The sequence below is a fragment of the Sphaeramia orbicularis genome, chromosome 15, assembly GCF_902148855.1.
Source record: "Sphaeramia orbicularis chromosome 15, fSphaOr1.1, whole genome shotgun sequence".
NCBI classification, from domain to species: domain Eukaryota; kingdom Metazoa; phylum Chordata; class Actinopteri; order Kurtiformes; family Apogonidae; genus Sphaeramia; species Sphaeramia orbicularis.
Genome location: NC_043971.1, coordinates 16717534 through 16744407, shown reverse-complemented (window position 1 = coordinate 16744407; position 26874 = coordinate 16717534). Strand labels below are relative to the sequence as shown.

Genomic DNA, 26874 nt, shown 5'->3' with positions numbered 1-26874 from the left:
CTTTTAAACACACCGGCGTGGCAGCAAGACACCGCTTCCTTTTTTAGCTCGAGACTGAGACCAGGTCAGCTCCGAGATGTGGTTTCTGGCAGCCAGGACTCATTCAGGCATGTAAATCATTGTAAGATCAGCGCAGGGAAAACACACTCACACTCAAATGTGCAGCCAGTCACACACGTACAAAAGATTTGGTTATGATTTGTACAACCGTCCTCCTACACAGGGACACACAGTACTCTATCTCTGGAAGAAAATGTGAAAAAAATGTGTCAAAAACAGTGTAGTGTAAATGTACTCCTGGATTAAAGTCTGGAGCTTCATTAACATCTTTTCAAACACTCCCCTGAATTAACATGACTAGGGAAAGTGGAGTTTTTCCATTTGTCTCAGGTCACTTGGGTTCTTATTTCATTTTGATGAATGTATTAGAGTTATATATAGCTGTGTCTATTAACCTTTTATAGGGCACTCAAAGAAATACTCTTTAAAGACCTTACTAAATACTGAATACCTTAGTGTGTTATTGGAGGACGTAACAAGACTTTATTACTTTTGTGAAATTTTCCCAAATTTTGTATTGTTATGTAGAAAATCAAGGTCAGTGAATAGGGATGCACCGATAACACTTTTTTCCAGACCGAGTATGAGTATGAGTACTTACATTTGAGTACTTGCCGATACTGAGTACCAATACGAGTACTAAATAATCCCATTCCAGTTCTTAGTTCCTTTTGTAAATGTGCTTTATTGTCGTTGTCATTAGTCTGACTGGAACAAAGTGCTGCTACTGACATTTAATGTGTTGGAATGAGCGTTTCTCAATTAATCCACCAGGGGGCGCCGCTCTGAATGAACCATACTGGACAAATACCACGAAGAAGAGTAAAGTTTTATGAAGAAGAAGAAAATCAGTAATAACTAGAAGCACTTGGAGAGCACAGACCTCCGCCAAGGCAGATCAGTGCCCCGGATTTGGATGAAAATTTGAGGAAATATTGATACTGGCACAAGGAACAAATGATTAAATTTTGGTGGTGATTGGAGGTGGGGCCACTGATCTGCCTTGGCGGAGGTCTGCGCTGTCTTTTCTAGAAAAGCACTCGTAGAGTGCAGACCTCCGCCAAGGCAGATCAGTGCCCCCCCCCCACCCCCGATCACCACCAAAATGTATTCATTTGTTCCTTGTGCCAGTATCAACATTTCCTGAAATTTTCATCCAAATCTGTCCATAACTGTTTGACTTATCTTGCACACAGACAAACAGACAGACAAACCAACGCCGACAAAAACAGAACCTCCTTGGCGGAGGTAACAAACATGGAGACGACAGAGGCAACACTAATGTGATACTAATATTGCAGCGTTTTCGCTGGTAAGGTTTAAAAGCTTAGCTTCAGCAGGTAGAGAAAAGAGAAATGAGTGATAAGTTTTGTTTTCACTTCAGCTGGTGGCGGTCTGCACTGCTCCGTACCTCCATAGTATAATAAGTAGGATGGAAACCGGCCCAGCCCTGGGTAGTTGTCATAAATATATCAGTAGTTTTTCTTTAACTCACACAGTCGCTCTTTGAACAGATCCTCTTCCTCCATGGTTCCTGGTGGTATTCTCCGTCTGGGTACACATCTGCCAGCACCTGGAAAACAGATGGAATGTACGCAGAGGACGGACAGAACACTCCGTCCGTATCTGTCTGTGTCTTTAACGTTACTTGCAGTCAGCGTTACTTTTATCACCGTCATTTATTTCGAAAAATCTCCACACTCTTCACACTCCACACACATTATTCCACCGCCGCGTACCTGCTGCACTGAACTGTGAATATCACACGGCCGTAAGTGGTATCAGTGCAGTTGTATTGGATTACTTTTACGAGTATGAGTACGAGTACACACACTGAGTACGGGAGCCGATGCCCGATACTGGTATCGGATCGGAGCATCCCTATCAGTGAAGTTACAATATTTGGTTCCTTACCCGTAAGTGGCAAAAAAACCCAAAAACAAATCAAAAAAACAACCAGGAAGTAAATTTAAAAAATAGAAGAAAAACACATGTAAGTTGAAAAGCACATGTATTTTCGAACATTAGAACATCACTTCTAGAACTTTGCATCATCAGTGCTGATCCAGACCCCTGTCCACATCCACATTCTCCCTCTGACCATCATTCCTCACATTAGTACCATTACTTCATGGTACCTAACAAAGCAGGTACACTCACTGTTCATGCAGAGGTGGACCTTACAGACCCTGTAGACCACATTGGACCTGAGATTGTTCCCTCACTGTCCTCACTGGAACTGTTCCTGTCACTGTCTTGTAATGTATGTGGAAATGACCAAAAATAGTCACTTGCCCGATAAAGGGTTAAAACCTATCAGTATATATAAATATCCTCTAACAGTGTGACATTAATTTTCCTTTTTTTTTTTTTTCCAGTCTTCAAACGTGAGAGCATACACTCAGCCATGTGGCCCACCCACCGCACAAATTTACGCTCACGCTCGACTTCTGAAACTGAGAACTGGCTTGTCTATCGTCAGAGCGTTTGCTTTAAGATTACATAATGTCACTATAAGTTGTCACAGCTCATTAACCTCATAGCCTCCTGGCTCCTAGGAACGCTTGGCTCTGTTTTACTCTGTGTCATAACAGTGTCGTCGAGGTCCTGCGCACATTTCAGCACCGCCCCCCGGCCCGAGAGTACACAGGAGGATGGAGTGGTAGAGAGCAGCAGCAGACGGGAACTACACACTGAATAGACTGGCTTTAATTATTGTCGAAAATAAATGAATGGGTCCGAAAACTGGATGACACTGTATTTGTGTTGTCCACTTACGAAGAGTTTGTAATGTTAGCGACATTTCAATACCTTATTTAGTAAAACATTAGATTAGATTAAATTAGATTAGATTAGATTAGAGTAAAACATTAGATTGGATTACATTAAATTACATTAGATTACATTATAATAAAACATTAGATTAGATTAGATTAGACTAGATTAGATTAGATAATAGTAAAACATTAGATTAGATTACATTAAATTACATAAGATTACATCGTAGTAAAAAATTGGATTATATTACAGTAAATTAGATTAGATAATAGTAAAACATTAGATTAGATTCAATTCGATTAGATAATAGCAAAACATTAGATTAGATTAGATTAGATTAGATAATACGAAAACATTAGATTGTATTACATTAAATTACATTAGATTACATTATAATAAAACATTAGGTTAGATTAGATTAGATTAGATAATAGTAAAACATTAGATTAGATTACATTAAATTACATAAGATTACATCGTAGTAAAAAATTGGATTATATTACAGTCGATTAGATTAGATAATAGCAAAACATTAAATTAGATTAGATAATAGTAAAACATTAGATTACATTAAATTACATTAGATTAGATAATACTAAAACATTAGATTAGATAATAGTAAACATTAGATTAGATTAGATTAGATTAGATAATAGTGAAACATTAGATTAGATAATAGTAAAACATTAGATTAGATTAGTTTAGATAATCGTAAAACATTGGATTAGATTAGATTAGATTAGATTTATTTCACATGGACCAGATGCACTACATTATGTACTTGTAACAAAATGCTCATTTACCCTGCCCGTCCACAGGAGGCTGCTTCATTACAAAACAAAACAGAACTGTAAAAATACAGTACAGGTAATAAAACACTAGAGTCTAAAAGAAAATATCTTGTTGATCAGTGCAATTTACATAAATGATGTAGCCTGCAATAAATCAATGCAATGCATGAAAACCACTTAATTGGCATTTTTTCCACACTAACTCTTTTTTTTAGTATTATACTTTATTAATTTATTATCACTATACTTTATTCCAAAATCAAGCTAAATCAGGTGCAAAGTTCTAAATGATTGAAATCAATGACTTTAAAAAGATTAAAACAAATCTACTGCCATGAACTACCAAATAAATCTAATAAATTGACAACCTTTTAAAGTCATTTGTGAAGAAAAATGTATAACTTCTCTGATTACAGCTTCTTAAATGTGGCTGTTTTTGGTTTGTGGCCAATCAAGACATTAGAAGGCATTATTTTGAGTTTCTGTAACACATTTGTCATCCTTTTTTGATGTTTTAGAAACAAAAATAACTAAGAAATTAATCATCGAGAAAAATCATCTTCAGTCACCCCCTTAATATACCTACTCTAAAGATTACACAATTTTTCAGCGGTCACTAAAATAACCACTGTTTACCACAGAGGTATGCAGAAGAGCCACTTTATTAGGTACACCCAGTACAGGCAAAGTGTACCTAATAAAGTGGCCGGTGAGTGTAGTCTCCTTTTTTTGCTATCTGCAGTGTTTATTTCTAAATAGTGGTTATGTATGATGATAAAGATGTTTTACTTTTATGAATGAATTTTTGTATCGATGCATTTTAGTTCATTTTGACTTTGTCTTTTTGAAAAGAAATCAAACCACACTAAAAAAAAATCCTGTTGTTTTTACAGAAACAAGACTGGCAGCTGAGGTTTCCAGAACAATACTGTAAAAAACACATCCAACTATAAACAGATTTGTGGAGTAGCATGTAGATTTAACATTTTAAACATGTCGATTTAACTTTTTAAACATGTCGATTTAACACTGGATTTAAATGGTAAATGGACTGCACTTATTTAGCACATTTTCTACACCTTCATGGTGTCCAAAGCACTTTCCAAATCCACCAGGTTCAACTGTGAGCAATTTAGGGTTCAGTGTCGTCCATGGACACTTTGACACATGGACAGTCAGAGCCAGGATTCGAACCACCAACCCTTTGGTTATGGGACAAGCTGCTCTACCAACTCTACCAACCCATTAATTTACAAATTTAAAATGTTACATTGTTAAATGTTTACTTTTTTTAAATAACTTTTTTATTAAAAAAAAAAAAAAAAAAAAAAAGAAGCAAATATGCCGTTATTCCAACATTATGGTCTTGCAATTTAAACGGCACCACATTGTTTTTCAATTTACAGTTTTATTTTCTAAAAACAATAGAAATACATCATTTCCACATACAAATCTGGTTTTGTTCACATACTCTTCCTGTAAGAACTACAGCTATATTTGATTCCATCATTAACACAAAAATCTTCTCAAATAAACAACTTCGCATCGTATTGTCACTTACAGTTTTTTTATGTTGCAATTTTACAACTTTTTGGTGTTAATTCTACAGTCATTTTTTACAGTGCAGTGGTAAATTTCATGTGTATAAACTTTTGGATCACAACAAGGGAATTTGAGTTCCTGCAGATCCTAAAAAAGTCCAATTAGTCACTAAATGTATTATTTTTGATTGATATTAAAAATAATGTCATTGTGTAAGGTATAGTTTTAATTTGTAAAAAAAAAATTAGATGATTTTTACATTTTTCTCAATCTCAAATCGCAATATTGACCACAATAATCACAACATGACTTTTTTGTTAATACTGATGCAGCTCCAAACTAAACCATGTTTTCATAATTGTTCTTTTATTTGGTCATATACTTGGATACAATGCTCCTTCAGTGATCGTCAACATGGCCTCATAGTGTCACGTTGCCGTACATTAGTGAATTACTGCTAACTAACAACATCTAATCTGTCAAATATCTGTGTGGGATTTAAAGTGCTTTCAAAGGCTTAGCTGTCCGTTGGTGCCATCACTGTCGAGGCTGAGTCCTGCTGCTGCCGTGTTACGTTTCTAATTCCGTCCCAGGCTTGAATATTCAGCACCTTCTCCACTGTAAACAAATGCCCCCAAATTTGGCCGAGCTGTGTATGAGAGGGCTCAGGCTGGTATGTGCTGTGTATATACAGCTGGTATAACCCTGTGTCTGGCTGTGTGTATGATATGGAGGAGGTCATAGTCCAAGCTGCTATATCACAGGTGTCAAACATGCGGCCCGGGGACCAAATCCGGCCCGCCAAAGAGTCCAGTCTGGCCCTGGGGATGAATTTGTGAAATGCAAAAATTACACTAAGATATTAACAATCCTTTTAGTTCAGGTTCCACATTCAGACCAATTCAATCTCAAGTGGGCAGGATTCAGTAAAATACTATCATAATAACATATAAATAATGACAATTCCAAATGTTTCTCTTTGTAAATGTAAATATTTTCATGTATTTACACTAAAAGTATAATTTTGCAAAAAATGTGAATAACCCGAAATGTCTTAAGAGAAGCAAGTACAATTTTAACAACATTCTGCCTGTTACTCAATGTTTTGTGTGTTTGTAGATATACTGTGATCTGTAAGTTTTAATGTACATGTGTAAATGACAAACTGAGGCAGAATATTGTTAAAATTACACTTATTTTTTCAGTTTCTTCATGTTACTCACATCTTTTGAAAGGATAGTTTGTAGATGTAGATGTTCATAATGTAAATTGACTTTTTTTGCTCTAAAAAATAGAGAAAAGTTTGGAGTTGACATTATTCATATATTATTATGTTATTATTTTACTGGTCCAGCCCATTTCAGATCAAATTTAGCTGAATGTGGCCCCTGAACTAAAATGAGTTTGACACCCCTGCGCTATATCCACAGTATCTGAGTGTGTGTCTTTTGTCTTGCAGGTGACTGGGAGTGCTACCCACATGACCCCACTGTATGGCATGTAAGTCACTGATTTTAAGTCCTTTTTTTCTTTGCAGTCAAGGGATAAAGTCGAGAAAACCTGCTTTTACAGCTTTCAAAAATTAGAATTTTTACAGCTATTTAATACAACAGCCCTTCGGTAATGATATTCTGTTTGAAATTAATAATTATGACTCAACAATATGTAAAAACACATAATATTGAATTGGTAAAACTCACTAATTTTACACAAGAGCATCGGAAACAGTTTTCAAGTGCTGTTATTTTGTATGTCAGCTTCATACTTAGATACGGTTAAGACAATCAAATGTAATTTATAACTCAACCAATAGAAGAGAATGACTTAATGAGGGAAAGAAACCATTGTGATGCTTCATAAAGAGGAGAAAGTTATTGCTAAAAGGAAGCATTAGGCCATTAAAACCTCCAGAGGAAAGCACAGTATGATGAGACAGACAGAACGTTTCAGTTCAACGTGGTGGTGTAATAACTATTTCCAAAGCTGAATGTATATGCAAAGTCTGGATATATAGTATAGTATAGTATAGTATAGTATAGTATAGTATAGTATAGTATAGTATAGTACAGTACAGTACAGTATAGTATTGTATAATATCGTATAGTATAGTATTGTATTGTATAGTGCAGTGTAGTACAGTATTGTATTGTATAATGTAGTGTAGTATAGTATAGTATTGTATAGTGTAGTGTAGTACAGTATAATGTTGTATAGTGTAGTACAGTACAATATTGTATTGTATAATGTAGTATAGTATAGTATTATATAGTATCGTATAGTGTAGTACAGTATTGTATTGTATAGTGTAGTGTAGTACAGTATAATATTGTATAGTGTAGTACAGTACAGTATTGTATTGTATAATGTAGTATAGTATAGTATTATATAGTATAGTAAAGTATAGTGTAGTGTACTATAGTATAGTATAGTATATTATAGTATCACATCGTATAGTATAGTATAATATTGTATAGTGTAATATAGTGCAGTATTGTATTGTATAATGTAGTGTTGTATAGTATAGTATAGTTTTATATAGTATAGTGTAGTATAGTATAGTAAAGCATAGTGTAGTGTAGTATAGTATAGTGTAGTATAGTATAGTATAGTATATTATAGTATAGTATCGTATAGTATTGTATATTATAGTATTGTATTGTATAGTGTAGTGTAGTATAGTATAATATTGTATAGAGTAATATAGTACAGTATTGTATTGTATAATGTAGTGTTGTATAGTATAGTATAGTTTTATATAGTATAGTGTAGTATAGTATAGTAAAGCATAGTGTAGTGTAGTATAGTATAGTGTAGTGTAGTATGGTATAGTATAGTATATTATAGCATAGTATCGTATAGTATAGTATTGTATTGTATAGTGTAGTGTAGTATAGTATAATATTGTATAGGGTAGTATAGTACAGTATTGTATTGTACAGTACAGTACAGTATAGTATAGTATAGTATAGTATAGTATAGTATGGTATAGTATTATACTGTATAGTATAGTATATAAAGTTGTGGAAAAAATTATTAGACCACCCTTGTTTTCTTCAATTTCTTGTTCATTTTAATGCCTGGTACAACTAAAGGTACATTTGTTTGGAAAAATATAATGATAACAACAAAAATAGTTCATGCGAGTTTAATTTCAGAGCTGATATCTATCCATTTTCCATGTTTTCTAGATAATAACCAAAATCACTTCAGTTCTTACATCAATATCTATGGCATTGTACTGACAAAAACAGTGCTTTTAGGCATTCTATGTTTTCTTTTCTGTCTGTTTTAGTCACATGATACACACAGGAGTTAGTACTTGATTGCATAACCATTGTTTTTGATGACTTTTAAAGGTCTAATAATTTTTTCTGCAACTGTACATTATAGGATAAAGTGATGCGGTCAAAGGTCAACTTCACTGTAACATTTTATAAAAACAGTAATTCATCGCAGTATTCATCTGTTTTACTGTATTCTTCCCATTCTCCAACACAGGATAATATTTTCTCATATAAGAACAAATTATTCTTTTATTATTATTATTATTATTATTATTATTATTATTATCAACAGACAATACAACACAGAAACTAGGGGTCACTGGTTGACCACAAAATATTTAAATGACACACAGTAGTGATTATGCGTTGTTTTGTTTATAGTCCAGCCGTTTTCTCCACTGGTTTATGAAGATATGTTCCTTGAGCCGTAGGTAATAAGTCAATCTTTCCATAAAGTAGATTTTCTCTATTATAGCCACTGATCCCCACGGGGTGCATCAGTTTTGAGCCAGTTCCTTGCATAACCATTGTTTTTGATGACTTTTGATGGTCTAATAATTTTTTCCACGACTGTATTTACACACTGTTTTTCCAGTTTTTCCAGTACACACATATATATCTACACTGCCCAGACAAAAGGAAAGTCACCACCTGAATTTATCTATAAGCTTTGCATTGGATAATTATTGCAGTGATTTTAATGTTTAACCTGCAACGAGTTCTTTAACTTTTACAGTCTGTAACTTCTCATTTCTTAAAAAAAATCATCAGTTTACTAGATTGCCGTTCAGGTTTTTTCTTTGCTGATGACACAGGCATATTCCCAAATGATAATACCAGGTTTCATCAGGCTCAGAATGTGAAAGAGTGGTGCAGGGATCATGAAACACTGTTTTCACACTTAGAACAGGCACCACAGAGTCCAGACCTGAACCCCTCTGAGAACCTTTGGGATGACTTTATGAAGTAAAGACAATATTTCTGGTGCAAATCTGATTAACAGATCAACAGCAAGAAATGGCATACATTTCCACACAGTACAAATAGTATTATAAACAGTGTTGTATAAATAAAAAGTATTGATTTAGCAAATATTTGAAACAATAAGAAAATATTAATGACAATTACACCCATAAAATAGTATTTACATCTGTGTCATGAAGTAACCTGAGTGTAATGGAGGTATGTTTAAGTGTTCAGCGACTTCCACAGTTTATAACAGTCTGTCTGTCTATCTATCTATCTATCTATCTATCTATCTATCTATCTATCTATCTATCTATCTATCTATCTATCTATCTATCTATCTATCTATCTATCTATCTATCTATCTGTCTGTCTGTCTGTCTGTCTGTCTGTCTGTCTGTCTGTCTGTCTGTCTGTCTGTCCTTTCTTTCTTTCTTTCTTTCTGGGTGTGTATTGGCAAGAATCTGGCAATACGATACAAATCACAATACTAGGATCACAATATATCATGATACTGTTGAAAAGGCAATTTTTTGTTTGTTTTCTTTTTTTTGTAAATGATTATTTCCTTGAAAAATTGAATTACACCAGAAATCTGCACAAATACTAAACACATTTTTATTTGATCACAATGCTATATCACAAAATGTTCCCGTGTTCAAAACTTAAATTATGTTTTAGGCATTACAGTTTAAGATCCTGTTCAAATGCTCATATTCTATTAGTTCAGAACTAACATGAGAACATTATTTTTGTGCAATCCCAACAAAGGAACTGAAGTGTTAAATAATAAATCAAATATAAACAAAAAAAGAACCTCTATCTATCTATCTATCTATCTATCTATCTATCTATCTATCTATCTATCTATCTGTCTGTCTGTCTGTCTGTCTGTCTGTCGGTTGGTCGGTCTATCCATCGGTCTATCCATCCATCCATCTTAAACCTATATTTAGAGATGCATTGATCAGATACTGGTATCACATATCAGTCCTATATGGACCTAAATGGAAATATTGATGTCAATGGTTCCAGTCCATATGTTAATCTATTCAGGGTAGTTCTTATTATAACACATTTTTCTGTGTTTACATCTACATGTATGTACCACATGACTCTACTAATCTAAAAATATCACCAGAATATCGACACACAAAGTGTTGTATTTCTTGTATTTATTCTATTGAATCCATTACTATAGAACACATGACTACACTAAGACAGATGATTTTCTCTGGAACAACTTATCAAATATTAATAACTGGAAAAGCACTCGGAGAGCGCAGACCTCCGCCAAGGCAGATCAGTTGTGCGTCCATAACTTTTTGAGTTATTTTGAACACTGACAGACAGACAAACAAACAAACAAACCAACGCCAGCAAAAACCTAATCTCCTAGGCGGAGGTAATAACAACTGTAGTTTCATAAAGCTCAGAGAAATGTGGTGAAATACGCTGGTACTAGTCCTCCACTGACTGGTTTATGTTGCTTTTGTGTGTCTGTACACCTGTGTTTTATGTCCTTTTTCAGCATCCTGTAAGCTGGCAACCGTCTATGGAGGGAGACCATATGATTGGACGAATCACCCTCAGCAAGAGAAGCGCCGCCATGCCTAAAGAAGCCGGAGCCCTGCTGGGGTTAAAGGTCACGTCACAGGGCCACAGCACACAGAGGGTGGCTCACGGAGGATTGATATCATGTGAATCATTTGGGATTTGTTCGGAGGGGTGATGTGACACAACTCATGTGTGTTTGTGTGTCTGCAGGTGGTGGGAGGCCGAGTAACGGAGTCAGGGAGATTAGGTGCCTTCATCACTAAGGTCAAGAAGGGAAGTCTGGCTGATGTGGTGGGGCATCTGAGAGCCGGTAAGAGGCTAGGGCTACATCCAGACCACAACGCTCATGGTATTTTTCTTTTGCGGATTCTAAAAGTTTTGCGTCCATACATGTATCGTTTCAAGAAATGTCTGCATCTAGATGGAAAACTGGGTTAAAATGTTGTAATACGTATGCCACACCTATATGCAGGGTGCAAGACTTCCAGTTGCAGGTTTGATCAGTCCATAACACCTTCTTCCATTCTTCAATAGTCCACTGGTGGTGTTTCATGGCCCATCCAAGCCTCTTTTTCTTATTCTGAAGTGTCAGCGATGGCTTTCTTGCTGCAACTCGACCCATCAAACCTGCAACTGGAAGTCTTCTGTTCACAGCTGAAACTGAGACTTGCTTACTACGACCACTATCTTCACTGTGCTTGAAGCTGTTGTCCTGTCAGTCTCCTATCACACAAGCTGTTGACTCTCAGAAACTTGTCTTCTGATTCTGTTGTGGCTTTGGCTCTGCCAGACCTCTTCCTGTCAGCATTTCCCAGTCCAGTTTCTGAGTGCCTTTGGATGGTGAAGGAAACTGGACTTACTGACTCCTGGACTTTCTTGGCAATTTCTCTGTAGGACACGCCTACATTTTTAAGTGTTATGATGGTCTGTCTCTCTTCTATCGTTAATTGCCTTTTCCTCTTTTCCATTTTTATAGTAACGCTACTTTCTGCAGTACAATACTGTTCAAATAGTGCTCACAACGGTATGGTACCAAAATGTGTTCCAACACTACTTTTCTGCAGACAGAGGGGGTTGGAAGGAATTCACAAACGTTGGGACACCTGTAGGAATTGGTAGCACCAACTTTCGAGGCTTAATCAACCTCCATTGCTGCAGAACTGCTTTAAGTTGTTAACCCGTTTCTTGTTTGCCTTTTTGTATAATTCTGAAATGTACATTATTTTTCAGTTTTGTTTAACCTTACCTTTTTTTTTTTTTTTTTTTTTTTTTACCTCTGGCAGTTCACAACTTACCTTTGTACCATTCCAAGCTGTTCATTAGATGGAACTGCTTGAATTTCAAAACAAAACTGGAAAAATTGGGGTGTTTCAAAACTGTTGACCGGTACTGCTTCAGTTTAGCACAAATGTTTATTTTCAATCAAAAATCCAAAACTAAATAAAAATCAAAGTCAATGTGATCTAGAAAAGCACATTTTTGGCCATAACTTTCATTCAATTCAATGGCTAACTTTTGAAATTTCACATAAGTGTGTGATACAACAAAAAACACTTATATTTTTGCACTGAAAGCCTTTTTTTCACTCTGTTTTTACTACATGCTCTGCATTATACAGATTTTTTTATGGCAAACACGTGCCAGTATTTCTAGACACCAATTATTAGTTCCTCATAGACAAAGACATGATTGATGGCATTACTGAAACATTAAATTACAATAGGCGGTTATATGCTGTTGTTGGGTTCTTAATAAATCAACAGTTTTATATTTTATTTGTAAGAAAACATTGGGCCTCTAAATGAATTGTGTTTAACTGGAGGTATGTGCCATAATTCATGTATAAATGTAAATGTGATCTTCCACTTGAGAGCCCGCGGTAGGTCTATTTTCTGTTTCCCTTCAGATTAGAAACATGCAGCCATGTGGTCGACCGCTCGTGCTCGTACCTTCTATTAAATCCCTTCGGTCTTCCACTTGACTGACAGCGGAGGCAAAGCACCACGAGGCTGTAATTCTACGTGTCTTTAGTTTGATCTAAATAAACAGCACTGAGATGTAAGGCTGTCAGTCGATACCATCAAACCCAAACCGTGAAAAAACAAAGCCATCCCAGAGCTGATCCCACAGCCTGGGACTGTCCACCGTCTCCTGTTGGGTTTAGGTAATCACTGTGTCTTTTAATAGAATGACAGACGACTGAAGCACTGTTTATTTATATTTAATTATTCTTTGACACATCCGCCCATCATGCGTTTACAGTCTGCAGCTTTTCACTTTTATTCTCCGAGGCTGTGAACTTAAACTTACCCATTTACGCAGTATCCTTTACAGACATTCCAAACCTGTTCTAATGTATATTGTAAAGTTGTATTTTGTTTGACTTTTTTTTTTTTTTTTACTTTATTTTAATAAAATTTGGCTTTTAGACAATAGTCAACCTAAATTTACTCACTCAGTAATTTATTTGCTTATTTATTTGTATGTAGTTTTTCTTTTTTCTCTACTTTTTATTCACATTTTATTACATATAGTTTATAGACATCACTTTTCTAATTTTCGTACAGTTACTATGGTATATTTGTAAAGGTTAATTCTGTTTTAGTCCTTTTCTTTATTTTCATTTGATTAAAATGGCTTTTAGACACTACTCAACCTATTTTTATTAACTAACTGATTTATATACATATTTATTTGTATATTGTTATTCTGTTTTTCTCTACTTTTTATTCCCATTTTGTTACATATAGCTTATAGACATCACTTAATATATTATATGTATAAACTGTAATTCTGTTTTAGTCCATTTTTTAAATTTTCATTTGATTAAAAATGGCTTTTAGATATTACTTAACCTCGTTTCATTCACTTCTTTTACTGTATTTGTCAGTTGCTATGCAAGTCGTCCTTTTTTAATACTTTTATAACTTTATTTGATGAAGCATAGCTCACAGATATTCATTTGTTATATTTTATTTCTAAACTTTTATTGTGTTTTACTTTATTTTTTATTTTCTTTGGATCAAGTATGACTCCTAGACACGACTTAACCTCATTTTACTCACTTATTTTATTGTATTTGTAAAACTATTCTGCACTGTTAGACTTTTTTTAAATATTTCTTGTCAAGTATGGTTTATAGATATTACTTGGGTAATTTATTAAGATATTTTGTGGTATTTTTTTGTTTACTTTTGAATGCATATGATTTATTGACGATATGTATTTGACCTCATTAAATTATTTGATTGTATTTTTGTCATAGTTTCATGTTATCGTCTTATTTTTAATCAATTTAACTCATTTTTATTTCTCTTTGATACTGTTTCATCTGTGATAGACCTTGAACTTCACTATCGACACGTAAAGTTTGCCTTATCGAGCTAAAATGAAAACATCCAATACATTTCTAAACATTTTTCATGCGCATCTTCTTACAGGGGACGAGGTTCTGCAGTGGAACGGGAAGCTGCTACCGGGAGCGACCATGAAGGAAGTTTACAACATCATCCTGGAGTCTCAAGCTGAGCCTCAAGTGGAGCTGGTGGTATCCAGGCCTATTGGGTAAGTCAGGAATAAAATACCCCCCACACACACACCCCCACCCCTTCTAAACAACGTCACAGCAAAACACTCAAATTCAGATTGTGAATGAAATACTGTAGTTTCAGTCACTAGTACGTGTTTCACTGAGGTTAACCCTTGTTTAGCCTGGCAGCGGCTCTGATCCGGCTGACCTGAGATAAGACGGGGACATTTATTTGTATTCTGACTGTGACTGTGCAGCTGCATTCCAAATATTAAAAACAGACGGCCATTACCTGCTGCCGCTGCCAACTTTTGCTATAGGAGGTTTCCATTTTGTCTCATATGTCCCCTTTTAAAAAACTACTTGTGTTTATTTCTGGAATGGCATAAGGTGCATTATTATTGAGCAAATAAATTGGCGGTAGGCCCCATAAAAGACAAGAAGTGGCTGCATCAGATAAATCTAGTCGGTGCATTATAAAAACAGTACAACAGTGGAGCTGACCTGCCATTTGAAGGCTTATTTAAAGACGTGCATCATATTTAGTTTGAGTATAATTGCAGCTTGTGTTGGATTTGGATAATGTAGTGTCCTCTGGCCTGCTTTGGAGGTTTATTTTTAATAAAGTGGGTGTATTCATTTGAAACAAGAAGTGGAGCAGAGAGTGTATCTAGAAAAGTTAGAATAATGTGAAAAGGCTATTGATTAAATGTAGATAAAATTAACCATAACCCATAAAGACCCAGTGCTACTTTTGTGGCAGTTCCTAAATGATTTTTTCTCACTATTTATCCTTTCTTGAGTGATTTATCACCATTTATTATAATATTATCCCTTATATTTAGTTTTGGGTTTTTTTTCTGTGAAAATCAGGTATTTTTCCATACATTAATTTATTGATCATGTAGATTTTCATAAAAGCTCAGATTAAAGTTGAGGGTTATTATATCAGAAACCGAAGCTGGGTTTCCATTACAGTTTTCCACAAAATAAAAGTGATAATTCTACAATTTCGACAAAGTATAATTGCTACTTTTAGGTGTTTCCAGTGAAGTGTGTTTGGTCCGTGCGTACCTCAGATTTTCACTTTGCAGGCGTGCCTGATCGTCCCAAGGCAAAGTCCTTATTTACAGTCGCGGAAAAATAATTAGACCATCAAAACTCATCAAAAACAATGGTTATGCAATCAAGTCCCACCGCCTGTGTGTATCATGTGACTTAAACAGACACAAAAGAAAACATGGAATGCCTAAAAGCACTGTTTTTGCCAGTACAATGCCATAGATATTAATGTAAGAACTGAAGTGATTTTGGTTATTATCAAGAAAACCATGGAAAATGGATAGATATCAGCTCTGAAATTAAACTCTTATGTGGTATTTTTGTTGTTATCATTATATTTGTCCAAACAAATGTACCTTTAGTTGTACCAGGCATTAAAATGAACAAGAAATTGAAGAAAACAAGGGGTGGTCTAATAATTTTTTCCGTGACTGTATGGTATCAGCCACGCATATTGGATTTTCAAGGAGAGAATTGTACAGATTTCACCAACAAATTGTGAACCCAGAATTTCCGAATGACCCAGGCAACATTTAATGAACTGTTATGTTATTGAACCTCTCGTTGCACCGGACTTGTCATGCCCATGACTAGTGAAAATGCGCAAAATGTGTTTCCACTTCTATATCGAAACATCTCAAAAACCACCTCATGAGAGCATAAAAAAGTTTTTGCGATCTTTGACAGTTTTTTCAACATTACCAGTTTTCTATTGCACAGTTTACATTTTGCACATTTCTGAGGGTAACGGAAACTGAAGAAAAAGTGACTTTTCAGCAAAAATATCAATAAATGAACACAAAAACAAGTGTCTCCATCCACTGTCATTGATCCAACTCCGTGGGTTTTACTGGTGAATCAATGCTGTAGAAGATGACGGTGTTTCCACGATCACTACGTCCAAATGGGTCATGTCTGATGACCATGAAAAGATGACAAACTGTATTTTACAGCAATTATTTCAAAGTATTGATCAGGAGTTATTAAACATTTTAGATCAGTCGATGCTTTTGAATGCCAGTGGCTGTTTGGGTCTTTATGGGTTAAACATGTAGAGCAGTAAAATGTAACATGCAGTAATAATATACATGTAAAAGCATCATTTATTCAATTTAATGCACCATGACTACATTTACTTTTCCTGTACTTCACATTTTGTTGATATTATTTATGCATTGGACAGCATTCTCTTAAACAAAAGTCAGAGGGTTTTGGGTGTTTCCATATTTTGACAAACTCACTTTAATACGATACATACGATACATACTTCACAGCCAAATATCCAGTGTTTAATGACTTAACCTCATTTGCTCTCTGATGGAAAGAAAAAGTTGAATGTATTAATTTCTCTCCAAACACTCGCGAAGGGTGTATAGAAAATATCAGTAAGTAATCTGCCCATTTTCCTAGGACTCCTTTAACCCTTTTCATGCTTTATGGAGGCAACTTTTAATTTGCTGGTGCCATTTCGTGTCCCTTATTGAACTCAGTTGCAGCCCAATCTCCAAATGCTTTGCATGGTAAATACTGGCTTTTGTATAATCACTTCCTATTTATTGGGTCCAATTAAATTAACCTGCAGGTTCAGTTGAAGGGATGCAAAATGGCTCGTGGGAAATGTCGCTTTGCTTTAGTCAGAGCGTCTGGGAGTCCTTTCTTTCAGTCCTGGTTTGGAGTTTGAGGATCCCCATCAAAATACAACTGTTATATTATCAAATAAAATATGTTTACGGTCATTTTTTCTTAACTTTTAATCTCTCGTTGCCATTATTGAAACTTTTTCTTTTAGTTTTTTTTTCCAGTTTTAATTTGGGAATGGGCTCCGAGGCAACTTAGGATCCATGCAACACTTATCAGTTTGATGTCTGAATTAAACCATTAGTCATTTGACAGAAAGTTAAAGATAAATGACTTATAAACACAGTCATCTGGTTTGTTTTTGTAAATGTGTGCTCAGATGGCTGTTTTGGGGGGATTTCAACTACCCATTATTCATTGTCTTTTGACATTTTTACCTCAAGATGTCTCTAACTGAATAGAATTTGAACATTTTGGGGATAATACATTATTCTGATAAGTGTTACGCAGATTCCCATGCTTTCTTTACTCTACCTGAAGCTGGTGTTTAGGATTCTGGTGTTTCCCACAGGACAAAAAAAAAAAAAAGATTTATGCACAAATACTCATTTCTGTATTTGATTCAACTAAGAACTAGGGATGTCCCAATCAAAACTTGTTTTTTTTTTACTTATTTTTTATCCTGATAAGATCATTCTAATATTGAGGACTCAATGATACTGGCATTTAGGGATGTAACGATATGAAAATTTCATATCACGGTTATTGTGACCAAAATTATCACGGTCATCATTATTATTGCAGTATTGTTGAAATTGTGCTCAAAATGTTCAAAAAGTACTAATACACACACTGAAATAATTTAACCAAGTTGTATTTAAAAAATAAAACAAAAAAACAAATAAAATAATCGGTACAATGTACATTCTCTTGGCAGAAACATTCAAATATTAACCCTTAGTAGTCTGAGCCTATTTTGTTCGTTTTTCAGTCCTTTTAATTTTGCCTTTATATACTATATAAACAAATGTTTACTATACCCATGTTTGGGATCTTTTTTTTTTCAGCACAACTTCATTTATATCATCTGCCTAATATTTTTTTCACTTTAACCTACTATAAAAACACAAAAGGACAAAAAACACAAAAAATATACAAATTTGAAAAATGTATTTAATTTATTGCATAAATAACACACAGATGCTTAACGAACCTTTTCAAAGACTTTAAAAGTGAATATTGGTTCCAAATATTAGGTATAGAAAATTGAAATTGTAATAAATTAAAACTATACTCAAATATTTGACGTAAAAGCAGATCTTTACATAGGAGTTTTTTCCCCTAAAAGTGCGGAAATCAAACACGGTTATCATGATAATTAGAATTTAAACGGTAATACTAACTGTCTGCAATTTTACCGCGGTTTATCGGTATACCGGTAATCGTTACATCCCTACTGACAACACAGATATACATTAAAGTTCATTTAAGCCAGGCGTGTCAAACTCATTTTAGCTCAGGGGCCACATTCAGCCCAATATGATCTAAAGTGTAGCCTGAAAAAATAAATTAATTAATTAAATAAAAAAGAATTTAAAAAAAAAGAAGTGTAGCCTGGCCATCCATCCATTTTTTTCAATGAGAAATCCGTCTAGAATCGCGGGGCTTGAATCCAAATATAAAGGCGGGACTAAGAGGCGCCAAGTAAACCAATCACAGATAAGACGGATGTGACATAATTATACGACGAGCAGATCTTTAATGTCAACAAACCTCAGCATATTTCCATCATGGCGTGCAGTGGTGGTGGTTGAGTAGAAACTTCTGTGAATGATTCCTGTCGCTTTTGTCAGAAAGAAACTTGAGAATACAGGGTGTGATCTGTAATTCAATCCTTATTTTTGAATCAAGTAAACAACCGACAACAGTTGTAAAGAGATTTACGGACTTGGAACTGACTTTGACTCGCGACAAAAAGAAGTCAGTGCGTATGATACATTGCGAAACACCCGCCCCCCAGACTTGTGATTGGTCGGTATACTATATTGTGTATATTTCACAGTGATTGGCCCAATTCCAGACAGTTTTCTTAGTACTGAATACGCTGACATAATCAGATGGCTGGCCAGGCTATCTGAAGTGGGCTGGACCAATAAAATAATAAAAGTAAAAAATAAGTAAAATTTCATTATTCACAATGTTTACATCAGAGGTGTCAAACTCATTTTAGTTCAGGGGCCACATTTTCCCCAATAAGATCTCAAGTGGCTGGACTAATAAAATAATAACAGTGACAAAAGTAAAATTAAATTGTGTCAATGTTTACATCTGTAAAGTTTCCTTAAAAATCCGAATAACATGGATAACTTGAAATGTCTTAAGAAAAACAAGTGCAATTTTAACAATATTCTACCTCAGTTTATCATTTACACATGTGCATTACAACTTACTTTACAATTACAAAAACACAAAATATTTACTAACAGGCAGAATATTGGTAAAATTGCACTTAAATCTCTTAAGACATTTCAGATTGTTCATATTTATTCAGGTTATTCACATTTTTTGAAAAAGGAAAGTTTGTCGATGTAAACATTTTTAAGTAATTTTCCTTTTTTTACACTAAAACAATGAGAAAATTTGCAGTTGTCATTATTTATAAGTTACTATGATAGTATTTTACTGGACTGACCCACTTGAGATTACATTTGTCTGTATGTGTAATCTGAATTTAAATAATTTTGACTCCATTGATTGTTAATATCTTCAGTGTAATTTTTGCATTTCACAAATTCATCCCAAGGGCCAGACTGGATCCTTTGATGGGCCGGATTTGGCCCCCGCGCAGCATGTTTGACACCTGTGGTTTACATCTACAAAGTTTCCTTAGAAATGTGAATATCACAAACAACCTGAAGAGTCTTAAGAACAACTGAAGTGTATATTTGTCCATGTTATTCATATTTATTGTGAAAGGATAATTTGTAAATGTACACATTTTCAAGTAATTTAACTTTTTTACTCTAAAACAACAATACAAATTTGGAGTTGTCATTATTTATAGGTTATTATGATAGTATTTTACTGGTCTGACCCACTTGAGACTGACATGGATTTTGACACACATGACTGTTAATATCTTCACTGTAATTTGAACATTTCACAAATTCATCCCAGGGGCCAGATTGGACTCTTTGGTGGCCAGTTTTGGCCCTCGGGCCGTATGTTTGACACCTGTGATTTAGGCTACTGTGCATTAAAGGAGTTATTTGTCACTTTTTGATTGAAACTGCAGGGGGCGGTAGAGTCCCAGACAGTTCATGTGAGTTGTGGCATCATCAGTTTTCTCCACCAAGCAAAAAACAAAACAGACTCAAAATACCACCGTTTAATCGTATGGTTTAATCAGTGGTTCCCAACCTTTTTTGGCTCGTGACCCCATTTTAACATCACACATTTCTGGCGACCCCAAACATTCAAAATGGAGACTTATTTATTTATTTATTTATTTATCTAAAATTGATTTGTTTTTGATTATGTAATAGTTTGCTATAATGTGTTGCGAACAAATGTTAATTTTAGATGACGTTTAGGCTAAATAATATATAATATTATGTACGGAGGCAGAAAAGCCAGGTGTAGATTACTGCACAAAGTGAGAATTAGATTTTCCTTGGTCAGGATATGTACAGTCAGCTTCAGTTTGTCATGTCTTTTATGGATTAGGATTGTCTCTCTCAAAACTCACCATTTATTTTTTATTAGTAAGTTTTTTATTTTTGTCAATTACTAGAAATCTCAGGTGACCCCGTTTCAATTCCAGGCGACCCCACGTGTGGTCCCAACCCCAAGGTTGAAAAACCCTTAGTCTCTACATGCAGAGTCAGCCTATTAAGTGATTCTCAAACTTTTTCAACTCAAGACCAAAAGAGAAGTTTGGTGTCTCCTCGGGACCCGAACTTATAAAAATGCACCACAAATTGCCTTAGATTTACATTCTTTTAATCTTTTTATATCATTTTTGTGGTCTTACCTGACTTCAGTCTTCATGTTTTATGGGGGTCAATGTTTGTAAACTCTTTCAGAGAACACTCGTCTTCTGTTTTAATTAAGAAAATGTATTCACACATCATATTACTGCTGTGTATTTTCCTCTCGCTGACAGCTGTCTTCAGCAGGGGAAATTAGTGGCAGTGTTTGGCTTTTATTTTATGACTTATTTCTTTTCTTTGAATGTTGTTTTTTACAGCAGTAGGTGGTGGTGCTGATGATGTCACCTCGGGGGAAACTTTAGCTACTGTTGCGTTATTGTTGTTTTTACGGTTCATTACCTGTTTTTCCACATGAATGAAAAGAGGTTATGATTGGCTCGGTAAATACGGCTAAGTTACCTTCTTGTTGCTCTCTGCCAGATTTAAGCTGTGAGGGCAGACTCAAGGCTACAGTGACTCCCTACTCACTCTAGTGGTTCAGAGTGGTATTACAAGTCATTTCATTTTATAAAGCGGTACTTTTACAAATAACTCCTGGAAGAAAAAAGCTAGCCAAAATGCTAACTCCAAGATATCTCTTTATGTTTTTGATAAAATAAAGAAGTATCAGCTTGAATACTGATGTTTGAGGTTGGGACATCCCTGCTGAGAACAGTCATTAAAGTCTGGGAAACACTGCTTTCTGCACTGCTCTTCACATCCTCCCTTTGCTTCCCCATGTTTTCCAAACATGTGACATTTTAATCTAAACATTTAGACAATGGTATTCCCTTTGACTTTTTTTTTATTATGAATTGCATCAACATGCATGTATGCCTGAGCATCAGGAACTTTACTAACTCTGTTTAATCCTGTTACAAGCCTTTATGAGAGCGACTGATGTGTTCTGTCACTTCTTTCTAGTGATATCCCAAGAATCCCCGACACGTCCCACCCTCCATTAGAATCTAGTAAGTATCTGCTGAAAGTTAACTCGACGCTGTATTTGTCTCTGCATTTTTCTCGTAATTTCTGTAATAGTACACCTCAAAAATTTTGTTTGACCAAGGTTACAATAACTTTATGATTTTCATTCATTTTTGATTTTATTTTAGATTTGCCAAACTAAATTTAGAATCAGATATACAGTCACGGAAAAAAAATTATTAGACCATCAAAAACAATGGATATGCAATGAAGTACTAACTCCTGTGTGTATCATGTGACTAAAACAGACACAAAAGAAAACATGGAATGCCTAAAAGCACTGTTTTTGTCAGTACAGTGCCATAGATATTGATGTAAGAACTGAAGTGATTTTGGTTATTATCAAGAAAACCTTGGAAAATGGATAGATATTAGCTCTGAAATTAAACTCTTATGAGCTATTTTTGTTGTTATCATTATATTTGTCCAAACAAATATACCATTAGTTATACCAGGCATTAAAATGAACAAGAAATTGAAGAAAATGGGGGGGTCTAATAATTTTTTCCACGACTGTATTTTAATGATCAGATAAAACCAACCCATCATTAAGAGTTGAATTTTTCGGAAAGTTTAGATAGGTATTTCTAAAGATTTGACCATATGCAGAGGGTATAATGAACTTTGACCAACAAAGAAAAGCTGAGTTACTGTTTTCAAAGGCACCTCACAATGAATTGGATTTCTTCAGCAGCATGAAGTGCGAGTGTCATATTAACTCCGCAGGAAATTCCTGAGAATTCTACCATTAAAGTGAGGAAATATCATTACTTACAATGATGCTGGGTCACAAGACCGTGTTATATACTGGCCCATTGTATTCAAAGTACTGTGGAGAGTTGATATTTTGTCAGCCCAGCAAGTTAGTAGTGAACTTAACTGTGCTTGGTTTTTGTCTTTTTCGTGTTACTGCTGAAATATCCGAAAGGCAAACACAGACTAAATTTTCAGTCATGAGATGCTAAAATAAGTCAGTTGTGTGACTAAAAAATAATACAGAGTAAACCTCAGAACTTAGTGTGTTGTGTTCATTTCAACAGAACATGTAAACATTGAGTGAAGGTGTATGAAATACCTGAAATGCAGTTTGATAAAAAGGTAATTTTTATTTGTTTGGCCGACAAATAATAATAATAATAATAATAATAATAATAATAATAATAATAATAATAATAATAATAATAATAATAGCTTTATTTGTATAGCACCTTTAAAAACAAAGTTTACAAAGTGCTTTGACAGAAGGCACAACAGCAGGATACAAGAAGCAAGTAAAAACACTAAAACAGAAGCAACATAATAAGAAAGATGTGTACAACAAATGCAAAAAATATGGTACTTTGAATAAATTAAGTGAATTGGAGTAAAGAGGGCAGGGATAACGTAACATTGATGCTGTTAAATCAATGCAAAAATTAATAAATGAGAGAAAACAACATCATGTATGACAATATAAATTAGTAATCAAACAGGATAAAAATCACATTTAAAAAAGTTAAAATTAAAAATTAAAAAGGGACAGACATCACATAAAAGCAAGTCTATAAAAATGTGTTTAAAGAAGTGATTTAAAAGATGTCATCCTTACCACCCTGGTGAGACTTGTCTGTTTTTCTGTATAATTTGTTTTAGATTCATTATATTTCTCTTGTCTAAACCTGTATTTCGTGTCTCTTTGAAAATAATTGACACCAGAGCTTGCATTTTCTTCCTCTTCTTCTTTCTTCCTATTATTTTCTTTTTAATTTGTTTTTATAGCAGGTTCCAGTTCGTTTGAGTCCCAGAAGATGGAGAGACCATCCTTAAATGTCCTGTCTCCCTCCAGTCCCGGGATGCTCCAAGACGCTCCACAGCTAATGCCTGGACAAGTCTCAGTGAGTGTCTGTGGTAAAAGTGTTGACGTGTTGAAACGAAGACACAGTGTTTTCATGAGTTGATCTGTTTCTCATCAGGTGAAGCTGTGGTATGACAAAGCTGGTCACCAGCTAATAGTCAACGTGCTTCAGGCTGTGGAGCTCCCTCTGCGGCCTGATGGGCGACCCAGGAGCCCCTACATCAAAATGTACTTCCTTCCTGATCGCAGGTACGGCAACAACAACCTCACAAGGTGCCCTCAGGTAGAAGTAAAGGTTTAGAATGATGCATGTTCAGGGTTTAGCTCTTAAGGTTTCTGTTTAGATATATTTATTAAAGTAAATTTCAAATATAGAATACACACAGGTATTCAAACATAAAAAAATAAAAATAAATAAAAAATAATAATAAAATAAATAAATCAAACAAAACCCGCTTAACCCTCCCAAACCCCTTGCTGTCACCAATCTATATGCATATACAATATGGCACTGTAAATATAAATAAAGTCACATATCAAGGTGTTACAATTACATCTTGACTTGTTAAGGGCCTTGTACATGAGTCATAGGATTGTCAAAGAAGATTAAAAAAGATTTCCACACTTTATGAAACTTCTGTTCAGATCCACGTAATGTATATCGGATTTTTTCGAGTTTAAGGTTGGAGTAGCTCTTAAGGTTTAACCCATAAACACCCAGCGCTACTTTTGTGTCAGTTCCCAATTGAAATTTTCTCTATATCTAACCCAGTGGTTTTCAACCTTGGGGTCGGGACCCCATATGGGGTTGCCTGGAATTCAAATGGGGTCGCCTGAAATTTCTAGTAATTGACAAAAATAAAAATAAAAATGTACTAATAAAAAATATGCAGTGAGTTGACAAAGACAATCACAATTCACGAAAGACATGAAAAACTCTGAAGCTGAAACTGAAGCACTGTGGTTCTGTTTATCTTTCAAATGTTCATTATGGCCGGTTTCATATGCTGCAGCTCTTTCATAATTCATAGTTTGAGTTCTTGTTTGTTCAGTTTTAACTGTCAGCCTTGTAAATCCAAGCTGGACTGACTGTACCTATCCTGACCAAGGAAAATAAAATTCTCACTTTATGCAGTAATCTACACCTGGCTTTGCTGCCTCTGTCCATAATAATATACAATATATAGACTAAATGTCATCTAAAACTAACATTCATTTGCAACATAGTATAGCAAACTATTAAATGATCAAAAACAAATACATTTTAGCAAAAAAAAAAAAAAGGTCTCTGTTTTGAATGTTTGGGGTCGCCAGAAATTTGTGATGTTAAAATGGGGTCATGAGTCAAAAAAGGTTGGGAACCACTGATCTAACCTTTCTTAAGTGATTTATCACCATTTATTATAATATTATCCTCTGTATTTTGTGTTTTTTAAGTGAAAATCATGCATTTTCCTATATTTAATTGACTGATCATGTAGATATTCAGAAAAGCTCAGATTAAAGTTGATGGTTATTATATACAAACCATAGAAAACTGAAGAAAAAGTAACTTTTTCAGTAAAGATATCAATAACTTAACATAAACCCAGTGTCTCCATCCACTGTCATTGATCCAACTCCATGGTTTTACTGGTGAATCAATGTTGTAGAACAGGGGTGTCAAACTCATTTTGGTTCAGGGGCCATATTTAGTTCAATTTGATCTCAAGCGGGCCAGACCAGTAAAATAATGACTTAATAACCTATAAATAATGACAAATCCAAGTTTTTCTTTTTGTTTTAGCACCAAAAAAATCCCCAATTAAATTATGAAAATATTTACATTTTACAAAAAAGATGTGAAAAACCTGAAAAAACAGAAATTTCATTTGAAAAATTGGTGCAATTTTAAAAATATTATGCCTCAACTTATTATTTATACATGTACATTACACACAGTGTTACATAAACATTTGGTAAACGGCAGAATATTGTTAAAATTTTGGAGTTTGGAACTAAAATTTCAACAATTTCTACAATATTCCATCTGTTATTATTAACACAACTCCAGATCACAGTGGATCCATAAATGCACCAAACATTTAGTAACAGGCAGAAAATTGTTCAAATTGCACATTTCAGGTTGTTCATCTTTGTTTTTATTTATGTATTTATTTGTATTTTATCGCGAAAGAATAGTTTTGTAGATGTAAATATTTTCACTGTGTAATGTTATTTTTTTCACATAAATTTTTTTCCACAATTTTTCACAAAGAAAATTTGTAGTTGTCATTATTTATGGGTTATTGTGTTGTTATTTTTACTGGAGATCACATTGGTCTGTATGTGGAACCTGAACCAAAATAATTTGGACAACCAGGACTGTTCAGGTTAATTTTTGCACTTTCATCCTGCGGGCCGGAATGGAACCTTTGGTGGGCCAGATTTGGCCCCCGGGCCACATGTTTGACACCTGTGTTGCAGAGGATGACGATGTTTCCACGTTCACTACGGAGCCTCTGAACGTCCAAATGGGTCATATCTGATGACCATGAAAAGATGACAAACTGCATTTTACACCAATTATTTACATGTATTGATAGGATTAGTGGATCAACAGGTGTTAACCAGTTTAGATCAGTAGGTGGTTTTGGGTACTGGTGGATGTTTGGGTCTTTATGGGTTAAGCAGCTTTTTAATTTCATGTTTGTTGGACACTCAGTGACAAGAGCAAACGAAGGACAAAAGCAGTGAAGAAGACCTGCGAACCCAAGTGGAACCAGACCTTCGTCTACACTCACGTCCATCGGAGGGACTTCCGCAATCACATGCTGGAGCTGACGGTGTGGGACCAGCCCAGGTCACCAGAGGAGGACAGCACTTTTATGGGCGAGGTACCGCACCCAGAAAGACAAGGAGGGAAAGAGGATCTATCTGGGTTTTTCATTAACTG

The 26874-nt window shown here is 34.8% G+C and overlaps 1 protein-coding gene across 1 annotated transcript in view; it reads left to right on the top strand.

Moving 5' to 3' along the window:
• Positions 1–26874, top strand: part of rims1a (regulating synaptic membrane exocytosis 1a) — a 289297-nt gene that overhangs the window by 132394 nt on the left and 130029 nt on the right. Inside the window, exons 7-15 of the mRNA XM_030155700.1 lie at positions 6631–6671; positions 10953–11066; positions 11189–11288; positions 14419–14542; positions 16937–16954; positions 22043–22089; positions 23864–23979; positions 24058–24188; positions 26644–26815. Of these exons, the coding sequence (XP_030011560.1) occupies positions 6631–6671; positions 10953–11066; positions 11189–11288; positions 14419–14542; positions 16937–16954; positions 22043–22089; positions 23864–23979; positions 24058–24188; positions 26644–26815 (863 nt within the window). The remainder of the gene's footprint in view (positions 1–6630; positions 6672–10952; positions 11067–11188; positions 11289–14418; positions 14543–16936; positions 16955–22042; positions 22090–23863; positions 23980–24057; positions 24189–26643; positions 26816–26874) is intronic.